This window comes from Pelophylax lessonae (assembly GCF_965119305.1).
Source record: "Pelophylax lessonae genome assembly, chromosome: 2".
NCBI lineage: Eukaryota > Metazoa > Chordata > Amphibia > Anura > Ranidae > Pelophylax > Pelophylax lessonae.
Window position 1 is genome coordinate 619,766,972 of NC_138769.1, and position 21,993 is coordinate 619,788,964.

The 21,993-nt window shown below is 45.3% G+C and overlaps 1 protein-coding gene across 2 annotated transcripts in view; it reads right to left on the bottom strand.

The window, feature by feature from the left end:
- The window catches only part of CRYL1 (crystallin lambda 1), a 303,870-nt gene that overhangs the window by 196,675 nt on the left and 85,202 nt on the right, over positions 1–21,993 (bottom strand). Inside the window, exon 3 of one of the 2 annotated variants that reach the window (XM_082245249.1) lies at positions 2,687–2,813. In XM_082245249.1, coding sequence (XP_082101375.1) covers positions 2,687–2,813 — 127 coding nt within the window. The remainder of the gene's footprint in view (positions 1–2,686; positions 2,814–21,993) is intronic. The other variant, XM_082245248.1, reaches the window with a different exon arrangement.

Here is a 21,993-nt window from a genome sequence, read left to right on the forward strand (position 1 = left end):
CTGTGTTTACAACAGCCGACCGTCCTTCTCTCTCAGCGGGGAGCGATTGCGGGTGTCAGGCAGCCATTGGAGCTGCCTGCCCGCTGCATGAGCTTTCCCACTGCCGAGTGGGGGAGGGAGCGCACCGGCAGCGGCACGCGCTCGCCCCCTAGCTTCCCCAGTGCGCAACCGACATAGGTCTATGTCGGTTTGCGCAGGAGAGCCGCCCTGCCACAGTAAATAGGCGGCGGGTGGTCGGGAAGTGGTTAACAACATACGGTAAAAATAAGCTGTCCAGGCTTGACAGGTTTACTTTAGTAATGGAGATTTGAAGGATTGAGAAAGAACACATTTCTGTACCCGGCTGTACAAAAACCTGTGCTACTGCTTCTTGTACAAACTGGCACTCTTACAATGAGCAAGCCATGAATTTGCCCATACTTGTCTGTGCCAGGTCTAAAGGTTCTTCTTAGAGGTGCAGTAAAGCGTTACAAGTACTTCACATTGCTTCATGCCAAAACAAAATTAAACTAATAGTACCTGAATAAATAAACACCAATTAACAATTTTTATATATATTTTAAAACAGGACTGAAATGATGGAGCATCTTGGGAAAACTGATATACTGTAGCTACATTAATTAGTTAAACTGTTATTAACCTTCATACAAAAAACAAAAAGGATCTACAAACCTAGCTAAAATATCTGACATTCATTCCATACATTATATAATTTTCTTTAGATTTACCAAAACCATTTAATATGAGGTCAAACCTAAACAAACACTTTCAATATGTATGCAATCAGGCAGTTCCTTGCACTATATAGTTAAAGGTTAATCTATAGGAAATTGAAGAAAATTGTATAATGTACAGCCAGCTTCAGTCATCATAAAATGGGTGCACAGATAATTGCAAATTAAATCAGAATCTCCATAAATCTGGTCAGGAGAGGGAAGCACAAAGTCCTCTAGAATTTCTGAATCTAATTTAGAACTGGTAGAGGCCTGCATTGACTTTTGACTTGATAAAACACAGTAAACCAGCACCAGCAGATGACATGGCTCCCCAAATCATCATTGACTGTGGAAACTTCACACTGGACCTCATGCAACTTGGATTCTGTGCCTCTCCACTCTTCCTCCAGAATCTGATCCTTGATTTTCAAATGAAATGCAAAAGTTTTCACAGTCAGTGATGATTTGGGGAGCCATGTCATAGGATGGTGTTGGTCCACTGTGTTTTATCAAGTCCAAAGTCAGCGTAGCCCTCAAGCAGGAAATTCTAGAGCACTTCATACTTCCCTCTGCTGCCCAGCTTTATGGAGATGCTGATTTCATTTCCCAGCAGGACTTGGCACCTGCCCACACTGCCAAATGTACCGATACCTGGTTTATGGATCATGGTATCACTGTGCTTGTTTGGCAAGCCTGACCTGAACCCCATAGAAAATCTGTGGGGTATTGTCAAGAGGAGGATGCGAGACACCAGACCCAACAATGCAGACAAGCTGAAGGTCGCTATCAAAGCAACCTGGGCTTCCATAAAACCTCAGCAATGCCACAGGCTGAATCGGCTCCATACTTTGCGGCATTAATGCAGTAATTCATGCAAAAGGAACCCTGACCAAGTGTTGAGTGCATATTATATTGTACATGGACGTACTTTTCACTAAGCTAACATTTCTGTATTAAAAACTTTTTTTTTTATTTATTTTTTTTTTTATTGGTCTTATCTAATATTCACATATTTTGAGATACTAAGTTTTGTTTTTCACTAGCTGTAAGCCATAATCATTGCAATTAAAAGAAATGCTTGAAATATATCACTCTGTGTGTAATGAATCTATAAAATATACGAGTTTCACTTTTTGTATTCAATGACTAAAATAAATGAACTTTTTGATGATATTCTAATTTTATGAGATGTACCTGTATAAGGGTATACTGAACTTTTGTCCTTCACTATCTGTTTATATATGCTTTTTCAAATACTGTATTCATTTTTACTTTACATACGAATCTATTGCTAAAATATGCTCTTTTGCACGATAAAACTTGCGGGTTTCCTTATTCACTATTGTGTGTAATTTGCTTGGCTAGAAATTTTTGGCCAATGGACTGTTGTCAACTGTGCAACATTTTCCAGATAACTTTATTATCATGGCCAAAACAAACACTTGCATAGGACTTATGAATGTATGTTTATGAGAAAGTTGAGGAACGATCTCATAGACAGAACTGTTCAAAAACTGTACACCTGCATGCTTTCTTAGTCACCGTGGCTGGCTTGCATTTGAAATAATCTGCAATCAAATCAATAAATAATCATCCTAAAGGAAGGAAATTGGGCAGGTTCTTTAGAAAGTTACACCCACCTTTTTTGGCCACTTACTTTGCTCTACAGAATTCATTTTTTTACAGTTTATGCTCCTGCTTCCTGCAAATATTTGGTGTCCCCAGATTTTTTCACCCAGGTAAGTGGGAAAAGCAGGCAGAGCAAATAGAGGAGATTGATAAATGTAATGTGACTGGATGTAAATACTGTACAAATACTGTAAAGGGCTGCAACAAAACTTTTTTTTTTTTAATAGGTAACTTAAAAGAGCCAGAGGCCCTTAGAAATGGATAAACAACATTGTAATTATACACAATTAGTGTGTTCTTACGTAAATCATGACAAGCATGAATAAAACATATCCTCTTACTTGAATGAATATAGCTCCCTCTAAAGCGGTCTTCAAGTCACTGCTGCCACTTATAAGAGAGATTTGTTGGTCGGCGCTCAGACTTCCTCTCAGCATCCCTGAGTTTGTGAGTTCATCCATTTGCTTCCTAGTTGAAAGACAAAAAAAAAAACCTTTTATACAACAATAATATGAATTGTAACAAACACTTAACCTTTGCAAAAAAGACACCAATTTTGATAGTCCTCTGTATATTATTTATAGAGCTATGCTTTGTCACGGAGACATGAGCAGCATGAAAGTCTAACCAGGTCTGGCTATGGCCGGGCAGATATCTCCTAGATTAGGATATTTGCACTTCCTCTTGCTAAGGCATTGGGAACTTCCTTGGTCCCCACTCAAAACCAACAGTGGGGAATGTACGGGACTTAAGCCTACTACACAGAAAGAGATTATCGGACGAATGATCATCCGTTTTCTTTTGCATGCTAGTCTCCATATCAAAAACAAATAGGTTACTAAAGTAGGAAAATTCTCGTACGACAGAATCAAAATTCTTAAGTGATGTAATGTATTTGTATTGTATTTTCGGACAAAACTGTACGGATTAACCACTTAAGGACCGGAAGGTTTTACCCCCTTAATGACCAGGCCATTTTTTGAAATACGGCACTGCGTTATTTTAACTGACAATTGCAAAGTCGTGCGATGCTGTACCCAAATAAAATTGATGCCTTTTTTCCCCCACAAATAGAGCTTTCTTTTGGTGGTATTTGATCACCTCTGCGATTTTTATTTTTTGGGCTGTAAACAAAAAATAGCAAAAATTCTGAAAAAGAAAAAACAATATTTTTCACATTCTGCTATACAACATTGCCAATAAAAAATAATATAAAAAAATCTAAATTTTTTTCTTTTTTTTTTTTTCAATTCAATAAGTTTTTATTGAAGTTTCAAATATACAAAGTAAACAGTAGTATAACAAGCAAAACAAACAATTTCCAAAGTCCTGTCTGAGACTATAAGAGCCGGTTCACATAGGCGCGACCCGACTTGCCAGAGCGACCTGATAGACTTGAGTTGAAGTCAATGCAGGTCGCCCCAAAGTAGTACAGGACCCTTTTTCTAAGTCGGAGCGACTTTCGTCACTCCTATTAGAACGGGTCCTGTGCTAATCTATGGCAGGCGACCCACGGCGACTTGTCAGGCGACCAGCTCGCCTGACAAGTTGCCCCAGTGTGAACGGGGTCTTAAGGATCAGAAGGATATAAAGGGCAAACAAGATACCATGATACAATACCATACTTATGAATATAACATCTTGTCAGAGGTGAAATCAAGATACAAGAAATGTGTTTGGATGGAGGTGACTCGATGCTTCTCCCCCTGGTCCCAGAACCCCAAGGGAACAATGTCACCGAGCTCGGGGGGGGGGGGGGGGGGCAGCGTCCAATCCCGTCAGTTTATGGTAGAATACATCAAGAAATTAAATTACGATACTGTATTGTCAGGTGTAAGGTAAGGCCAGATGGACCAATATTTTTGGAAGCTTTGATATGTTAATGCTTTAATGGCTAAGGATTTTTCAGATTGGTAGTTATCGTTAACCATTGCTATTACTTCAGATACGTTATGTATAAGCATGGATTTCCATTTGCGGAGAATAAGGGATCTAGCTGGGGGTAGTTGTCAATATGCACATTGAGCAGCACCAATTCAATATTCGGGGAAGATAGTATACCAGCGCAGGATGATAAGCACTGAAAAATCGAGTTCCAAAAGCTTGTGAGCGAGGGGCATTTTCCATAAAACCTGTTGCAGTGTACCCACCTTGCCACACTCACGCCAGAACAGTGGTGAGATAGAGGGTATCATTTTGGCCAGTCTGTAGGGTGTGTAGTGCCATCTATTGACAATTTTAATAATCATTTCCCAATGATTAGTGCAGTGTGAGTATCTATATATGGAACGGATTGCTGTTTGCCATTGATGCAGGGTTAACGAGTGGTTTAGTGCCTTTTCCCATTTTAACATATATATGTACAGTCTTCTGGGTAGGTATTTCCGAGGTCAAGACATTATAAAAAAGGGATATCCCTTTACGTACTGGTGAGTCTAGCGAGAGGGAGCTCCAAGTCTTAATATTAGTGTGTAGGTTGATAATAGGGTGACTGGCAAGGAAAAAAAGGATCTTAGAGATGATGAAGGGGAGTCTGGGTGGCAAGATGCACTCACGAAGCAGAGCCTCTCTGTTCTTAAGTTTACCCTGATTATAGAATTGTGAGAGGTTAGAAAGGCCAGAGGTACATAAAATGTGTAATGTCTGAACTGTGGAATTTAGTTTTAAGAATAGATATTGGGAGTGGGTAATCTTGGAGAAGATTAACCAAAGGTTGGATCTTGGATATTGTTCTCCATGCTTGTAGGGAAGCTCTCACAGTGAAAGGGTAGATTCAGGTGGTTCCAGGGGATCCATAGATCACCAAGCAGTACAAGTCGGAGGTCCTTGGTGGGCACTAGTTGTTCTTCTATAGATGACCAAAGAGGAGAGTCGGTGTGGGAACCAGTGTTTTAGCTGATCTAGGCGGGTAGCCCAATAATAGGCTGAAAGGTCTGGTAGACCTGCTCCTCCTAGGAGTCTGTGTTTAGTGAGAATGTCGTAGGCTATGCAGGCTTTCTTTCCTAGCCAGAGGAATGTCCTCAATATACCAGAGAGGGCTGCTAATTGTGATTTAGTGAAAGGGATGGGAAGGGCTCAAAATAAATAAAGAATTTGAGGCAGAACGTTAATTTTAATGGCGGCAATTCTGGCACCCCATGTCAAGTTGAGTTTAGCTATACAGCTCAGGTCTGCAGAAATCTTGTGTTTCAGGGGTACAAGATTAGAGTGAAGGAGAGTGGAGTTGTGGGGGATGAGGAAGATACTTAAATAAGGAATTTTAATTTTGGTCCAAGGGAATGGGCATTCAGTGGTAAGGAGCTGTTTCGTGTCAGGGTGTATTCCCAAGTCTAGAACTACCGACTTGGAATTGTTGACTTTATAATATGATACACTGCTAAAATTCATGAGGATTTCGTGAGCTGCAGGGAGGGAAACTTCTGGGTCTGTTAGTAGGAGAATGATGTCATCCGCAAATAGATTGATTTTATGTTCCATATCTCCGAGAATAAAACCGTGAACATCAAGCGCTGAGCGGTATGTCTCAGCCAGGGGTTCAATTACTAGATTGAAGATGGTAGGAAAGAGGGGACATCCCTGGCGTGTACCATTTGAGATTTTAAAAGCTTTAGATAGTGTGCCAGAGATGTATACCCTAGCAGTGGGGCGAAAATATAGTGCCAGAATGGCAGATATTATGTTACCTCTTATACCAAATTTGGACAGCGTTGCTGACATATAATCCCAGTTTACTCTGTTGAACGCCTTCTCTGCATCCAAGGCTAGGAGCAGAGAAGGCGTTCAACTTTTTTCGGCCACATGTAGGATATCAATAATCGGCCTGGTGGCATGAGAGGTTTGTCGCCCGGGAATAAAGCCCATCTGATCTTTTCTAATCAGGGAAGGCAACACGCTCTGGAGACGTTTAGCTAGTAACTTCGCAAAGATCTTAAGATCTGTGTTCAGGAGCGAAATAGGGCCATAATTAGCTGGTTGAGAGGGATCCTTCCCCGGCTTGGGGATGGTGACAACGTATGCTCCCAGCATTTCCTCTGGGAAGGCAGAAACTTCAATTGCTTTAGTGTAAACAGCTGCTAGGTGGGGGATCAGGGTCTGGTGATGCAATTTATAATATTCACTTGGAAATCCATCTGGGCCCGGGGATTTGCCATTTTTGGAGGGAGAGAATGATTTTTCGGATTTCGTCAAGCGTAACAGGGGCGTTTAACCACTTGCCTACAGTGCACTTTCACCCCCTTCCTGCCCAGGCCAATTTGCAGCTTTCAGCGCTCTCACGCTTTGAATGAAATTGCGCGGTCATGCTACACTCTACCCATATGAAATGTTTATCATTTTTTTCACACAAATAGAGCTTTCTTTTGGTGGTATTTAATCACCACTGGGTTTTTTATTTCTTACAAAAAAAAAAGAAAAAAGACAGAAAATTTTGAAAAAAAAAAAAGTTTTTCTTATTTTCTGTGAGTAAATTTTGAAAATAAATACATTTTTCTCCTTCACTGATGTGCGCTGATGAGGCGGCACTGATGGGCACTGATAGGCTGCACTGATGGGCACTGATGAGGTGGCACTTATGGGCACTGATGAGGTGTCACTGATGAGGAGGTACTAATATGCCGCACCGATGAGCACTGATAGGTGGCACTGATGAGCACTGATAGGTGGCACTGCTGGGCACTGAGAGGTGGCACTGCTGGCACTGAGAGGCGGCACTGAAGAGCGGCACTGATGGACACTGACAGGTGGCACTGATGGGCGGCACCATCAGTGCCCACAATCAGTGCCCATAGTGCAGCTAGTCAGTGCCCATCAGTGCCTAGATGAGCAGGCACTGACTGGCAGCACTATGGGCACTGATTGTGGGCACTGATGGGGGGCACTGATGGTGGGCAGTTATGACATTGTGTAATCAGGGCACTGGTGATCAGTGCCCTGATTACATTTCTCTGTGTCCCCTATGAGGAGGAGCCGCTGATCGGCTCTCCTCTTCCTCACACGCAATCTCTGTGTGAGGAAGGAGAGCTGGCAATGAGAGATGATCTCATATGTTTACATTTGAGATCATCCCTCATTGGATGTTCCGATCGCGTGGCAAAGGAGAGGAGGAGGGGAGGGGACCGTCCCCAGTGTGTGAGGCAGCAGCAGCTGCAAGCAAGGCAGGGAAGAGAGAGCTGTGTGAACCAATAACAGCGGCGACGACAAGGACCTGACAGGACCTGACTGGGGACGTAAGGTAACAACTGATCAGCTGGTGGGGTGACTAAAAGCACAACACTACTAGCAATACAGGTTGTAAAGGGGCTGCTATCTGCTTAAAACTACTCTGCGACTGATCTGCGACCGATTGACCGCTCTGCGACCGACTAACCGCTCTGCGACCGACTGACCGCTCTGCGACCAACTGACTGCTCTGCGACTGACTGCTCTGCGACCGTCTGACCGCTCTGCGACCTACTGACCGCTCTGCGACTGACTGCTCTGCGACTGTCTGACTGTGCTCTGCGACTGACTGACAGTGTTCTGTGACCAACCGACTGGTGAAGATCTTTGGAAGGGTGAGTATCCTTGCGACTGGGGAGTATCCTTGCGACTGGTGAGTATCCTTGCGACTGGTGAGTATCTTTGCGACTGGTGAGTATCTGGTGAGTATCTGCGACTGGTAAGTATCTGCGACTGGGGAGTATCTCTGCGACTGGTGAGTATCTCTGCGACTGGTGAGTATCTCTGCGACTGGGAGTAACTTGCGATTGGTGAGTATCTTGCGTCTAGTGAGTATCTTGCGACTGGTGAGTATCTTTGCGTTTGAGGTATCTTTGCGTCTGAGGTATCTTTGCGACTGGTAAGTAAGTGAGTGTTGTGCAACTGAGTGTCAAGTGAGTGAAGCGGAGTACCAGAGGGTGAGAAGGTAGAGTTAGGAAGCCAGGAAATAGCCACATAGGATAGACTTAAATTACTGAATCCCCATTAGATTAGATAGTAGGTACAATGCCCGGCGGGTGTGGAGATGCGACTCGGTGTACATCTTGTAATATGTATGCGTTCCTCAGACATGTGATCGAGGGCGAATACAAATGCGCAAAATGTAAGCACGTTGCTTCCCTGGAAGCTCAGGTCCTGAATCTAGGGAGGCAGCTGGCAACACTGAGACGAATGTCCATACCGGAGGAGAGCCAGGATCGTACCAGTCAGGTGCAGGCAGGGGTCTGCACAGAGGTGGGCGGAGTATCGGAGGTGCAGGCATCAGAGCAGAGTAGAGGGGTGACAGTTAGGAGGGGTAGAAGGGAACAAGGCAAGGAGGCTGATCCTGGGCTGGAGCACCCCAACAGATACGCCCCGTTGTGTGATGTTGGGATAACCAGTCAGGGACCAGCATTGCTGGAGCAGAGCGACGCCCCTAGCTGCCAGGGGAAGAACTCCTCCAGTAAGGCCGGGAGAAAGGGAAAGGAAAGACAGGTGCTGGAGGTAGGGGACTCAATTATTAGAAGGACAGATAGTGTAATCTGTGACAAAGACCGTGTGTGCCGAACAGGCAGTTTAGGCGGCCGCCTGAGGCCTCGCGCTTCAAGGGGCCTCGCGGCCGCCTTTCTGCCCAGTAAATAATATAAGTAGAAATGTAATCTTGGCCGCCGGTGGCCGCATCCACATTGCCGCGGCGCCAGCGCTAGTACAGGATTGAAAAACCTTGGCCCCGCACTCACATCACGGTTTCACCCGTGCGTGCTGTGCTGTGCTCTGCTGTGAGTCTCCTCCTCCTGGTCCTGCAATCAGCCAATGGAGAGCGAAGACATCACGACTCAACATAACTCCTCCCCTGCATTCTCCCGCCGGTGGTACCAGGAGAAGAGAAGAGCAGAAGAGAGAAAAAGGTAAGGACAGACAGGGCTGCTGATAAGGGGGTACCACTGGTCCTTGTGTACCGGGCCTGGCAGCTGACAAGGGACTCTCTCCCTCTGCAGCCAATTCACAGCATTCCTTCATTCTCTCCCTGCGTGCCTCAGTGCTCTGATGATCTTAGCTCTGCTTCCTGCATTACCTTCTATCTACCTGTTTCTCAGACCAGCCCGTCCCCCCCAGATTCTTGCCCTGCTTTAGGATGCTTACTGTCCCTGTCATATATCACCCCTCCCCCCCATCCCTCCAATTATGCTCGTATCTTTCTCCCTTCTCAGTTAACTCAGTTAAGTTGATTGTGCATTCACTCCCTCTCCCATGTGATCGGTCCTGTCTCACAGTCCATCCTGTTCCTGCAACTGCCCAGCTTGTATGTCCTTTTCTGCTCTGCCTCCCTGACACCGTTATTATAGCCATAGATGTCTCTTATCTTATCCAGCCTGGCTCAGTGTTTATGTGGCTGAGGCTCTCTTCTAGTCTGCTTCTCCCACAACTCATTGCCACAAATCACTCATTCCCCTATGCAATGTAATTTCTTCTCCCCCTTCAACACTATCATCACCCATAACAGACTCAGTTCCCTTCTACAAATCTATGTATCACCGCTAAATCACTTCTATTTACCCCTTTACTAGTCGTCATTCTGATTAATAACGCCCCATTTCCTAATACCTATAGCTTGGATCTATCATTACAGGATTCCTAATTGAGGTCCGGGTCACATTTATGCGATGCGGGAAGGCTGCGAATCCGCAGCCTGTTCCCGCATCACACACGCACCCCCGGCAGTTCACACTGCCATATGCGATACGCTGGGGGTGTCAATGTAATCTTAACGACACCCCCAGTTTGATCGCATATCGCAGTGCGATCTGACAGTTCGCACAGGATCGGATCGCACAAGTGTGAACCGCTGTGCGATCCGATCCTGATGCGGCTTCTAAAAAGGGTCCTGTGCGTGTTTGGTGCGGCTGCGGTGCGAATTTAGCCATACAAACTGTATGGCTAAACTCGCACCGCACAGCCGATCGCATGTAATATCGGAGCAGTGCGCTCTGACATTACATGCGAACCCTGCACTCGCACAAGTGTGAACCGGGGCTTAGTCTCAGCACTAGTTCAATTGCATCCTTAAAGAGGTTGTAAACCCTCGAAGTTTTTTTTTTTTTTTGCTGCTACCTGAAAGAGAAACACATAATGAGCTAGTGTGCATCGCATACTAGCTCATTATGAAATACTTACCTAAGAACGAGCCCCCGCCGTGCTGCTCACTCACCTGTATGACGGGCGACATGTCCAGTCGCCCGTCTTCCGGGATCGCGGCATCCGGCCATCTGATTGGCCGGAGCCGCAGTGACATCACTCCCGTGCACGCGTGCCAGAGCCGACGGTCACGGCACGGGGCTCTGAAGGAAAGGCACCAGCGGCCGTTCCTTCAAAGCGCATGCGCCAGTGATGTCACTGGCTGCATGTAAAGTAAATATCTCCTAAACGGTACATGTTTAGGAGATATTTACAGTACCTATAGGTAAGCCTTATCATAGGCTTACCTATAGGTAAAAGTGTCAGAGGAGGGTTTACTTCCTCTTTAACTACAGGTCAGTCCCATTCCCTTACCTATAATAACCCTTAATCATTTTACTATATATATAAAATATTTATTATTATTATTTTTTTAATTTGCAAATAATTCTATGGATATTTATTAATCATTAATCTGGATTATCCCCAAAACCAATCCCCCTATGGATCCGCTATGATCATTTTCCCTGTCCAGGATACAACTCCCCCCCCCCCCCTCCTCCAGCATTCTGATCTCCCTGTACACCCCCCAGCAGTAGCTTCTTCTCTCCCCACACACAGGGGCATCGTTTCAGGATAGGGGTGGGGATTGGTAAATATGTCATATTTACCAACCCCTTCCTTTACTTTTTCCACAATGAGTGAGTGATAGCTACCTTTCACTCACCATGCTCATTCATAACTGAAGAATAGTAAACTGTTTAATATTCTTCAGTTTGTGAATGAACAAAGAGCCTCTGCACAGAGCACTTCCTGATCATTCATCTGCTCAACAGGATTGTTTAAAAATTGTTTTTTTAGTAAAAAAATAATAAAATTGTAAAAAAAATAAATAAATAAAAAGGGCTCATTTAAACAGGTTATGTGGCCATGTGAATGAGTGATTTGCTTATGCGGCTTGAGCTACCTGCTACTTTATGGAGACGCAGCAGCTATATGAACACAGCTGCAGGTTTTAATTTGGCAGGTGTTGGTGAGTGGCCCCAAATGCCCACTTTTTGTGTTTGGGGACTGTACACCTGAACCCATACACTTTTCAAATTAGGACCTGCAGATGTGTTCATACAGCCACATAGTGTAACATAGTTTGCCTGCACACAACTCCAGGTGGCTCCAGCCACATAAACAATCCACTTATTAATACTGTACAGGCCACATAGCCCATGTGAATGAGGCCCCAGACCTCGTTCACACATAGAGCTTTATTTATTACCTCAATACAGTTTTGTAAATTTTAGATTTAGTAGAAATTTAGTAAGTTAGGTTGTGTTTTGTGTCAGCTAATACTGGTTTTAGTGTATATTTAGCAAAATATCTCTTTGATATTTTCTGTAGGGGGGCCTTGTCAGGTAGGCTGTACAGGGCCCCACGATTTCTATCAGCAGCCCTGAGGACAGGCGGAGCGAGTGAGTGACCTAAATGGAATACTACCCCACCACCATCCATCCACAATTCTTTATATGGCCAGCCCAGGCAGTAGTGGCTTGTAGCAGCAGCTCTAATATTTGTATTTTGATGGAGGCACTGGTCGCTCTGCATTGGATGGAGGCACTGGTCACTCTGCATTGTTGGGGGCACTGGTCACTCTGCATTGTTGGGGGTGCTGGTCACTATGCATTGGATGGAGGCACTGGTCACTCTGCATTGTTGGGGGCACTGGTCACTCTGCATTGTTGGGGGTGCTGGTCACTCTGCATTGGATGGGGGCGCTGGTTCACTCTGCATTGGATGGGGCGCTGTTCACTCTGCATTGTTGGGGGCACTGGTCACTCTGCATTGTTGGGGGTGCTGGTCACTATGCATTGGATGGAGGCACTGGTCACTCTGCATTGTTGGGGGCACTGGTCACTCTGCATTGTTGGGGGTGCTGGTCACTCTGCATTGGATGGGGGCGCTGGTTCACTCTGCATTGGATGGGGCGCTGTTCACTCTGCATTGGATGGGGGCGCTGGTCACTCTGCATTGGATGGGGGCGCTGGTCACTCTGCATTGGATGGGGGCGCTGGTCACTCTGCATTGGATGGGGGCGCTGGTCACTCTGCATTGGATGGGGGCGCTGGTCACTCTGCATTGGATGGGGGCGCTGGTCACTCTGCATGGATGGGGGCGCTGGTCACTCTGCATTGTTGGGGGCACACTGGTCACTCTGCATTGGATGGGGGCGCTGGTCACTCTGCATTGAATGGGGGCGCTGGTCACTCTGCATTGAATGGGGGCGCTGGTCACTCTGCATTGTTGGGGGCACACTGGTCACTCTGCGTTGGATGGGGGCGCTGGTCACTCTGCATTGTTGGGGGCACTGGTCACTCTGCATTGTTGGGGGCGCTGGTCACTCTGCATTGTTGGGGGCGCTGGTCACTCTGCATTGGATGGGGGCGCTGGTCACTCTGCATTGTTGGGGGCACTGGTCACTCTGCATTGTTGGGGGCACTGGTCACTCTGCATTGGATGGGGGCACTGGTCACTCTGCATTGTTGGGGGCACTGGTCACTCTGCATTGTTGGGGGCACTGGTCACTCTGCATTGTTGGGGGCACTGGTCACTCTGCATTGGATGGAATACACATTTGTGTTCCTGACCCTATAGTGTTTTTTTTACTACACTGTCGACAACTTTTTTTCACTTTTAGGAGACACCAACAAGAATAACTGAGTAGTCATTCACAATCTTTTTATCTATACCCAATGTTTGTGTATAGATATTTTGTAGAATAATTAAATTACAAAAATAAGATTCTAAGAGCTGTGAATACTGAGGTTCTGAGATGTATTGATGTTTGCCTTAAAATATGCAATTTATACAGTCAATTTTAATATCGCCTGCTTATTTTTTTTTTTTATCGTGCGTGGGGGGCCTCATATTTAAATTTCGCCTAAGGCCTTAAAAAGTCTAGAGCCGCCTCTGACTGAGACTTGGTTTGACAGCTCTCATGATTGGATGGCGTCCATTCAGGGATATTCCCTTTATCGCAGAGATAGAGAAGGTAAAAAAGGGGGAGGGGTATGTCTGTATATTAAGAACAGTATACAGGTAAATATGAGGGATGATATTAATAATGGAGCTATGGACGAGGCAGAATCCCTATGGGTAGAGCTTCAAAGGGAAGGCACGGTGGGGAAGGTAATATTGGGCGTATGCTATAGGCCCCCCAACCTGAGGGAGGAGGGGGAGGCGGACCTCATTTTACAGATAGGATTGGCAGCAAGGACGGGAAACGTCATTATAATGGGGGACTTTAATTATCCAGATATAGACTGGGCAGAAGGAACCGCACACTCAGCCAGGGCTAGGCAGTTCCTAAATGTTTTGCAGGACAATTTCATGGGTCAGATGGTGAATGCACCGACGAGGAAAGATGCGGTACTTGACCTACTGATTACCAACAATACAGACCTGATCACGGATATAGAAATACGGGACAACTTAGGAAACAGTGACCATAGGTCAATAAGTTTCAGTATTAATTACAGTTATAGGAAGCAGAGGGGTAATATAAGGACGCTGAATTTCAAAAGAGCCAATTTCCCAAAACTGCGCTAGCTGCTAGAAAATATCAATTGGGATAGAACCCTGGGAACAAAGAACACGGAGGAAAAATGGGAGTGCTTCAAGAGCATACTTAACAAGGGGATTGACCAGTGCATTCCAAAGGGAAATAAATTTAAAAGAGCAAAATTAAACCCTGGGTGGCTAAACACCAACATAAAAATGCATATTAGTGCTAAAGAAAAGGCCTTCAAAAAATACAAGACTGAGGGGTCATTGGCAGCATTTAATCATTACAAAGAGTGTAATAAGAAATGTAAAGGCGAAATCAGGGCGGCTAAAATAGAACACGAGAGACATATAGCGGAGGAGAGCAAAAAGAACCCCAAGAAGTTCTTTAAGTATATAAACAGTAAGAAAGCGAGGCCAGTACACATTGGCCCCATAAAAGATGACAAGTGTTAAATTATTTCTTCTCTTCAGTCTTCACAAAAGAATCGGGGGGCTACACGAACCTAGCTTGTAAGGCCGAACTAAACAACACACCTCAGGAAGTGCCGCCATGGCTAACAGAAGATAGACTTAGAACTAAACTAGAGAAACTTAACATAAATAAATCACCGGGACCGGATGGCTTGCACCCGAGGGTTCTTAAAGAGCTCAGCCAGGTAATTGCCAGACCCTTATTCTTGATCTTTAAGGCTAGTTTACAGACGGGTATGGTGCCAGCTGATTGGAAAAAAGCCAACGTGGTACCAATATTTAAAAAGGGGCCGAGGTGTATCCCGGGGAACTATAGGCCGGTCAGCCTAACATCTGTAGTCTGCAAGATTTTGGAGGGGATATTAAGGGACCATATACAAGACTTTAGTAATGAAAACTGTATTATTAGTAGCAATCAGCATGGATTTATGAAAAATCGTTCTTGCCAAACCAATCTATTAACCTTCTACGATGAAGTGAGCTGCCACCTAGATAAAGGTAAGCCGGTGGATGTGGTGTATCTGGACTTTGCAAAGGCCTTTGACACCGTTCCCCACAAACGCTTACTGTACAAACTAAGGAAGGTAGGTATGGACCATAAGGTGAGTACCTGGATAGAGAACTGGCTCCAGGGGAGAGTACAGAGGGTGATGATTAATGGGGAGTACTCGGATTGGGCGGGTGTGGAAAGTGGGGTCCCCCAGGGTTCGGTCCTGGGACCAATCCTGTTTAATTTATTCATAAATGATCTAGAGGAGGGGATATCTAGTACAATCTCGGTATTTGCAGATGATACTAAACTAGGCATGCCAATATCTTCTATGCAGGATGTGGAAACCTTGCAAGCAGACCTGAACAAAATAACGGGGTGGGCAACTACATGGCAGATGAGGTTTAATGTTGAAAAAATGTAAAGTAATGCACTTGAGGGCCAAAAACCAGAAAGCAAGCTACTCACTAGGGGGGGAACCTCTGGGTGAGTCTAAGATGGAAAAAGACTTGGGGGTACTGGTAGACAACAGGCTTGGCAGTGGCATGCAATGCCAAGCCGCTGCAAGTAAAGCCAACAGAATACTGGGATGTATAAAAAAGGGGATTCACTCCAGAAATAAAGAGATTATTCTTCCACTCTACAAGACTCTGGTCCGGCCACATCTGGAGTATGCTGTCCAGTTCTGGGCACCGGTCCTCAGGAAGGATGTGCTGGAATTGGAAAGAGTCCAGAGAAGGGCAACAAAAATAATTAGGGGAATGGAGGACATCAGCTATGAGGAAAGGCTACAAGCACTGAACCTATTCTCTCTGGAGAAGAGAAGATTGAGGGGGGATATGATATCAATGTACAAATACTGTACTGGTGACCCTGGCATAAGGAACAAACTATTCAGAGTAAGGGAATACAATAAGACGCGTGGCCACTCACTAAAACTAGAGGAAAGGCGGTTTAACCTTAAAATGCGTAAGGGGTTCTTCACTGTAAGAGCGGTAAGGATGTGGAATTCTCTTCCACAAGCAGTCGTATCAGCAGGGAGCATTGATAGTTTCAAAAAACTTTTAGATGGTCACCTTAGAGACCACAACATACAGGGGTATACAATGTACGGTTAAAAGCAAACACACACACACACACACATCATAGGTTGAACTGGATGGACTGTTGTCTTTTTTCAACCTCACTAACTATGTAAATGGCCGCTGTGATTGGCCATTAACCACGATCTGTGATTGGCTGTGTCCAAGGGACACAGCCGACACAGATTTTCCCCGATGCGCGCGCGCGGGAGCGCGCAGGGAGCCTGTTACTGGGAGGCCGTTTAGTGACGGCCTCCCGGAAATTAGAGCCCGCGCTGTAGCCGTCTTTCAGCTATAGCGCGGGCGGGAACTGGTTAATGTAAGAAGTTGGTCCTCCGTTAGTAGGGGTAGGTTCAAATTATCTAAAAGGGTGGAAATGTCTGAGGTAGTCCGTTCGCGTATAGTGGGGTCGCTGTCAAGATTATAAAGACAGTAATAGTAGCTGGCAAACTTATCCGTTATGTTTTGAGGGTGGGTCTATTTATGGGCTGATTGTGAATGAGTTAGGTGAGATATTCTGGATTTAGCTTGTCGTGATTTAATTCTATTTGTCAAGATTTTGCCCGCTTTATTAGCTTGTGCATAGTAGGTTAATTTTAATTTGCGGAACTGTTTGTCGTGTTGTTCCAGTAGTAGGGAACGTAATTCCTGGCTAAGGTTATTTAGATTGTTGGTGGTTGTAGGGTCAGGTAATTGTTTGTTCTTAGTCTCTAGTTCATGTATTTGAGATAGGATTTTTGTGAGCTTTTGGTTATACAGCTTTTTAAGTCTAGAGTTTTGCTGTATGCAAATCCCCCTCATGAAGGCCTTATGGGCTCCCCAGAGGCTCCATGGGTCTGAAAACTGAGTGGGAATTAAGGCAAAAAAATCAATGGAGATGCCCATCGCCATACAGGAGTTGCACCCCAAGGGATCACCTCGTCCACGGTCAGCTCAATCACAGCGTGGTCAGACCATGTAATGTCCTTGAAGACTGTGGAGGAGGTCCTTCCCAGGAGTTGCCAATCTACGACAAATAAATCAATTCGAGAATATGATTGATGTCTGGAGGAATAAAAGGTGAAGTCCCTTTCGGAAGCGTGTTGGCACCTCCAGACATCATACAATTGTTCCTTATGCAGTAAGTTTTGTAGTGAAACCCTTCGGCCACCCGGAGAGGAGTCCATCCCCAGTTCAACTGCCAGGTTAAAGTCCCCACATAAGATGAGGTTACCTTACTTAACCTTAGAGATAGTTTGAGGAATCTGCTGAGAAAACGCAATTGATGCGTGTTGGGGCACCAATGTTATAGGTAGGTCATTAAAATCTTCTGTTAGGATGATGTAGCGCCCATCTGGATCTGTCACCAAGTATTTGATTTGCAGTGCTATGGTATTCTTCACCGCAAGCAGAATTCCTTTCTTTTTCGCCGGAGATGTAGCAAGGTAAATATGTGGGAAGTCTTTGTGGGTGCATTTGGGATGGTTAGAGGTTTGGAAATGGGTTTCTTGCACTGATACAATGTCAGCATTGGAAGCTCTCACTTCCTTCCAGAGGGCAAAACATTTGGCCGGAAGATTTAGGCCATTGGCATTAATGGAAATACATTTGAATGGCATGTTGGTAAAGGGTAGGTAAGTTGCAATGTTGTCGTAGCTTCAGCATAATCAGTTCCACAGGGTGTTTTGACAATCATATCCTTGAAGGGGGTAGGAATTGACAAGTATTGGTAACGTTTATCGGACATTGGAGATAAAAAAGGTTGGAAAAAAGGGAAGGGAAGGAAGATATAAAAAAAGGACCAATAAAAGGGTCCGAGATTAACTAGAACAGGCAATAACTTGTGAGGATGAGGGGCCATAAGGATGAGATCAAATCCTGAGGCCGTGTTAATGTGGACGTGAAGTGGGGTTTCCTCCATTTTGCAGCTTTTTCTTCGCAGACCTCTTCCTGGAGACCACCTGCCATTCATTAGAGATTGGTATAGGGGTTGGAGTGTGGTGGTGGGGAGATTCTTCAGGAGGGGGGAGGATGCCCCATCTTTGAAGCAGGTCAATGCCTTCTTCCAGGGTAGAAATGGTTGTGGTGGCTCCATTATAGGTAATGGAGAGATGCTGGATGCTTCCATTTATGAGGGATCTTGTGGTTTCTCAGCGCTTTTGTTATTGTTGCTAGGTTTTTCCTTTTCTGTAAAGTGTGTCTGGATAGGTCAGGCAGGATTTGCAGGCCTGAAAATTCCTCAGCGAGCCCTGTTGCTTGCCGGAAGGCTGTGATGATTTTTTCCTTGGATTGGAAAAAGTGGATCCGAAGTAGGACGTCCCTAGGCAGATCTGATGCTAGGAAAGCTGGTTTAGGGAGTCTGTGTATTCGGGTCTATTGAGAGGTCGACTTCGGATAGAGAGGGGAACTGAAAGATTGTATTAGCATGCCTTATTATATTTCATATATATTTCAGTTTATGCCCATTCTATGATGAAATGTGGGCCCTTGCATTTACATAGGAACGAGCCAGACTGACACTCATTCATCCACCCTGGACACCAGACAGTTGGATATTTTGCATTTAGACGACATGTTAAACACCTTTTCATTCATTCATTTGGACACTTGACAGGGTTAAGTCTGCGCATGGAAATTACTGACATCACCTAAACACATTTGACAATTGCTTGCATTAACACATGACAACTGAATACAGACGGGGCGACTCTGCCACAAAACACAGATTCAGATACAAGATACCTCATATTGACACAGATGCATAGAGAAAACAAAAGCCTTTCATGTACTGTTCTGTGAGATATGTGCTATTGTTAATTTGACTGATGAATTGTAAACCAGTTTGGAGCAGTCTTTCCCGCTCAAAACGTGCCTTAAATATGAGCGAAACTTGCAATAAAATCAGTTGTGTCTGCACTAAGTTTGAGTGCTATGTGTCGTCATAACTCCCGGCCGGATGAGGGGAAATTCACTATCTAGGGGGGGGGGGTTAGCCACTGAAGGGCCGTATATCATCTTTTAATCGCCTCCTGACGAGATATGAGCAAACAGGAACCAAGGTGGAAAATAACCGAGTTGCATATTGAGCTAGTTGGGTCACCTGTACTGACTCCGAGATCCCCCTAAATTTCAGGTTATTCCACCTGGACCTATCCTCCAGGTCAACGATTTTGTCTTTCAGCCATAGGATGTCATCTGAATGTTGATTTTGTGTATCTACCATGGCATTAAAAGATAAGGCATAATTCCCCAGGGAGGATTCCCCTGTATTAATTCTGTCACCCATAGAGTGAATTTCCTGTTTGAATTGCTGTTTGAATTGCTGCATGCAGCTCATGATGTCTGAATATAAGGATGATCTGAGGGAACGCATTAAAGGGGTCATGGATTTGGGGCGTAGGGCCCGGTGTAGGTTCAGGTATTAATCCCATCTCTCTTCTTGTCTCTTGCCACTGCTTAGCAGGAGAGACTATGCGGGCCTTAGTTTTTGCAGGGCTCCTGGATGAGGGGGACACAGGAGATGAAAACTCCAACAATCCCTCACTATCAGGGTTGCCTACAAGGCGGGATGGATGCGGATTGCCTTGCTGGCTGCTGCTTCGTGAGGAGGATTGTAGCGGGCCGTCGCCATCTTGGAGGAGTCCAGATCCGGAAGGCCTGAGGAAGTTCTCCAATTTAGACAGCCGCGGGGAGTCTTTCCTGTGGCGTGTCATGTCGGGGGGTGTCTGGGGAAGACAGCAGAGCGTGGATGCGGGCCTCTACTGCTGTGGAGGTGTTCGGGGTATGACACAGTCCCGGGCGGCGGTGCGGAGCTGCAGGATCAAGCCACCATCTACAGCGCCGGTCGCCATGCCCCTAATTTTTTTATTTTAGTCCAATATGTATTTTGCAAAATAGAAAAAAAATCCCAATAAGTGTATATTGATTTTAGACGTGATAACTTTTGCGCAAACCAAACTAGGGGAATGAATATGTAATTTTTATTTATTTATTTTTTACTAGTGATGGCGGCGATCAGAGGTTTTTAGCGGGACTGCGACATTGCGGCGGACAGATAGGACACCTAACTGACATTTTTGACACTTTAGGGGGGACAAGTGACATTACTACAGTAATCAGGGCTAAAAATATGCAATGTTACTGTTCTAATGACACTGTCAGGGAAGGGGTTAGCACCAGGGGCGATCAAAGGGTTAAATGTGTGCCTAAGGGTTGCTTTCTAACTGTGTGGGGGAGGGGTTCACTGGATGAACACAGAGACCTGTGTTCCTAAATAGGAGGAACACAGGATCCCTGTGTTCATCACTGACAGAACAGCAGTCTGTCGTGTTTACATTCGCAGACCGCTGTTCTGTCTCCATGGGGAGCGATCGCGGGTGTCCAGCAGACATTGCAGCCACCGCACTCGATGATTAGCCCCCCCCCTCTAGCCAATCAGCGTGTGCCTCCGGCGGCGCGCACGCGCCCACACTAACTGCTACACGAAGCGTCGTACATGTACGTCATTTCGTGTAACAGTGCTGACCTGCCGCCGGAAAACTATGGTGGCTGGTAGGCAAGTGGTTAAACAAAAATCGTAAGATCTGGTAATGTACGATAAACATTTTTGTATTCGTCCCTTTGGAAAATTTTGGATAATCAGATTATCGTACGATCACTTCAAAAGCGATATTTTTTGTATGATATTCTGATGATGTGTACCCGGCTGTAGTCTGTTTCCCCTAGTTAGCTGAACGATTCTGACGCATTCTTAGGCCCCATTCACACCTCAGCATTTTGTAGTTTGAACCTCGAATCTCCAAAACGCTGAAAAAAAAAAAAAAAAAACGCCAGAAAAAATGCTCAAAAGATGCTACGCTCAGGTGTGAATGCAGCCTTAGGGAGTTTTTACACACTGGTTGGACATTGCCTTAGGTGATAAAGAGTCATGCAGGCTGTGCCCCCTGCTGGGTTCTGCAGTCTCTGTGCTCCCTTCCCAGTCCTGCAATTTCTGTGTCCACTGCCTGGTCATGCAGTCTCCATGCCCCCCCCCCCCCGTCATGCCGCCTGTGTCCTCTGCCATGTAATGTAGGCTGTGCGCCCTCCCAGGTCCAGCAGGCTGTGTCCCCTTCCCAGTCCTGCAGTCTCCATGTCCCCTCCCCGGTCCTGCATGCTGTGTCCCCTCCAAGGTCCTGCAGTCTCGATGTTCACTGCAGGGTCCTTAAGTCTCTGTGTTCCCTGCTGGGTCCTGCAGTTTCTGTAATCATTTCATAGTCCTGCGGTCTCCATGTCTCCCCCAAGTCATGCAGTCTCCTCCCTGGTCTGTAATCTGCATCTTCTCCTTGTCCTGCAGACTCGGTGTCCCCTCTCTGGTCCTGCAATCTTCATGTCCCCTCCCTTGTCCAGCAATCTCCATGTCTCCTGCGAAATCCTGCAGTCCCCATCCCTCAGTCCTGCAATCTCTTAAACCATGCCCATATAGCCAAGCCCACCTTTCGCTGGTCATGCCCCCGTTCTGCCATGGCATGCTGCATACATCCATTATGTTAAGCATTTTTCAATATCTTCTGTTCAAAAGTTGAGAGGCATGATCAATACTTTAAAATTTACCCACAAAACTTCAAAATTAGTAACAGTTTGGTCAAGTAACCAGAAAACAAAGTGTAAGTAATACAGCAAAAAAACAAAAAAAAAGAAAAAAAAAACATTCCTGAGAGGAATCATGAAATATCAGAGACACCTTTGTTTATAAGCAGTGTCTGGTGTCTTGGGAAGATCACCTTACCTACTTTTCTGTGGATGATCTACAAAGCTGCACAAGTCTAAACACAAAAATGGAACCCTGAACGCTCAGCAAGTACAATTACTAATGACCAGTGACCCAACAATAAAGTGACACTAAACTCTGGTTTGAAAATAAAATGTATTCAAGTATGTATTCTTAAAGTGGTTCTAAAGG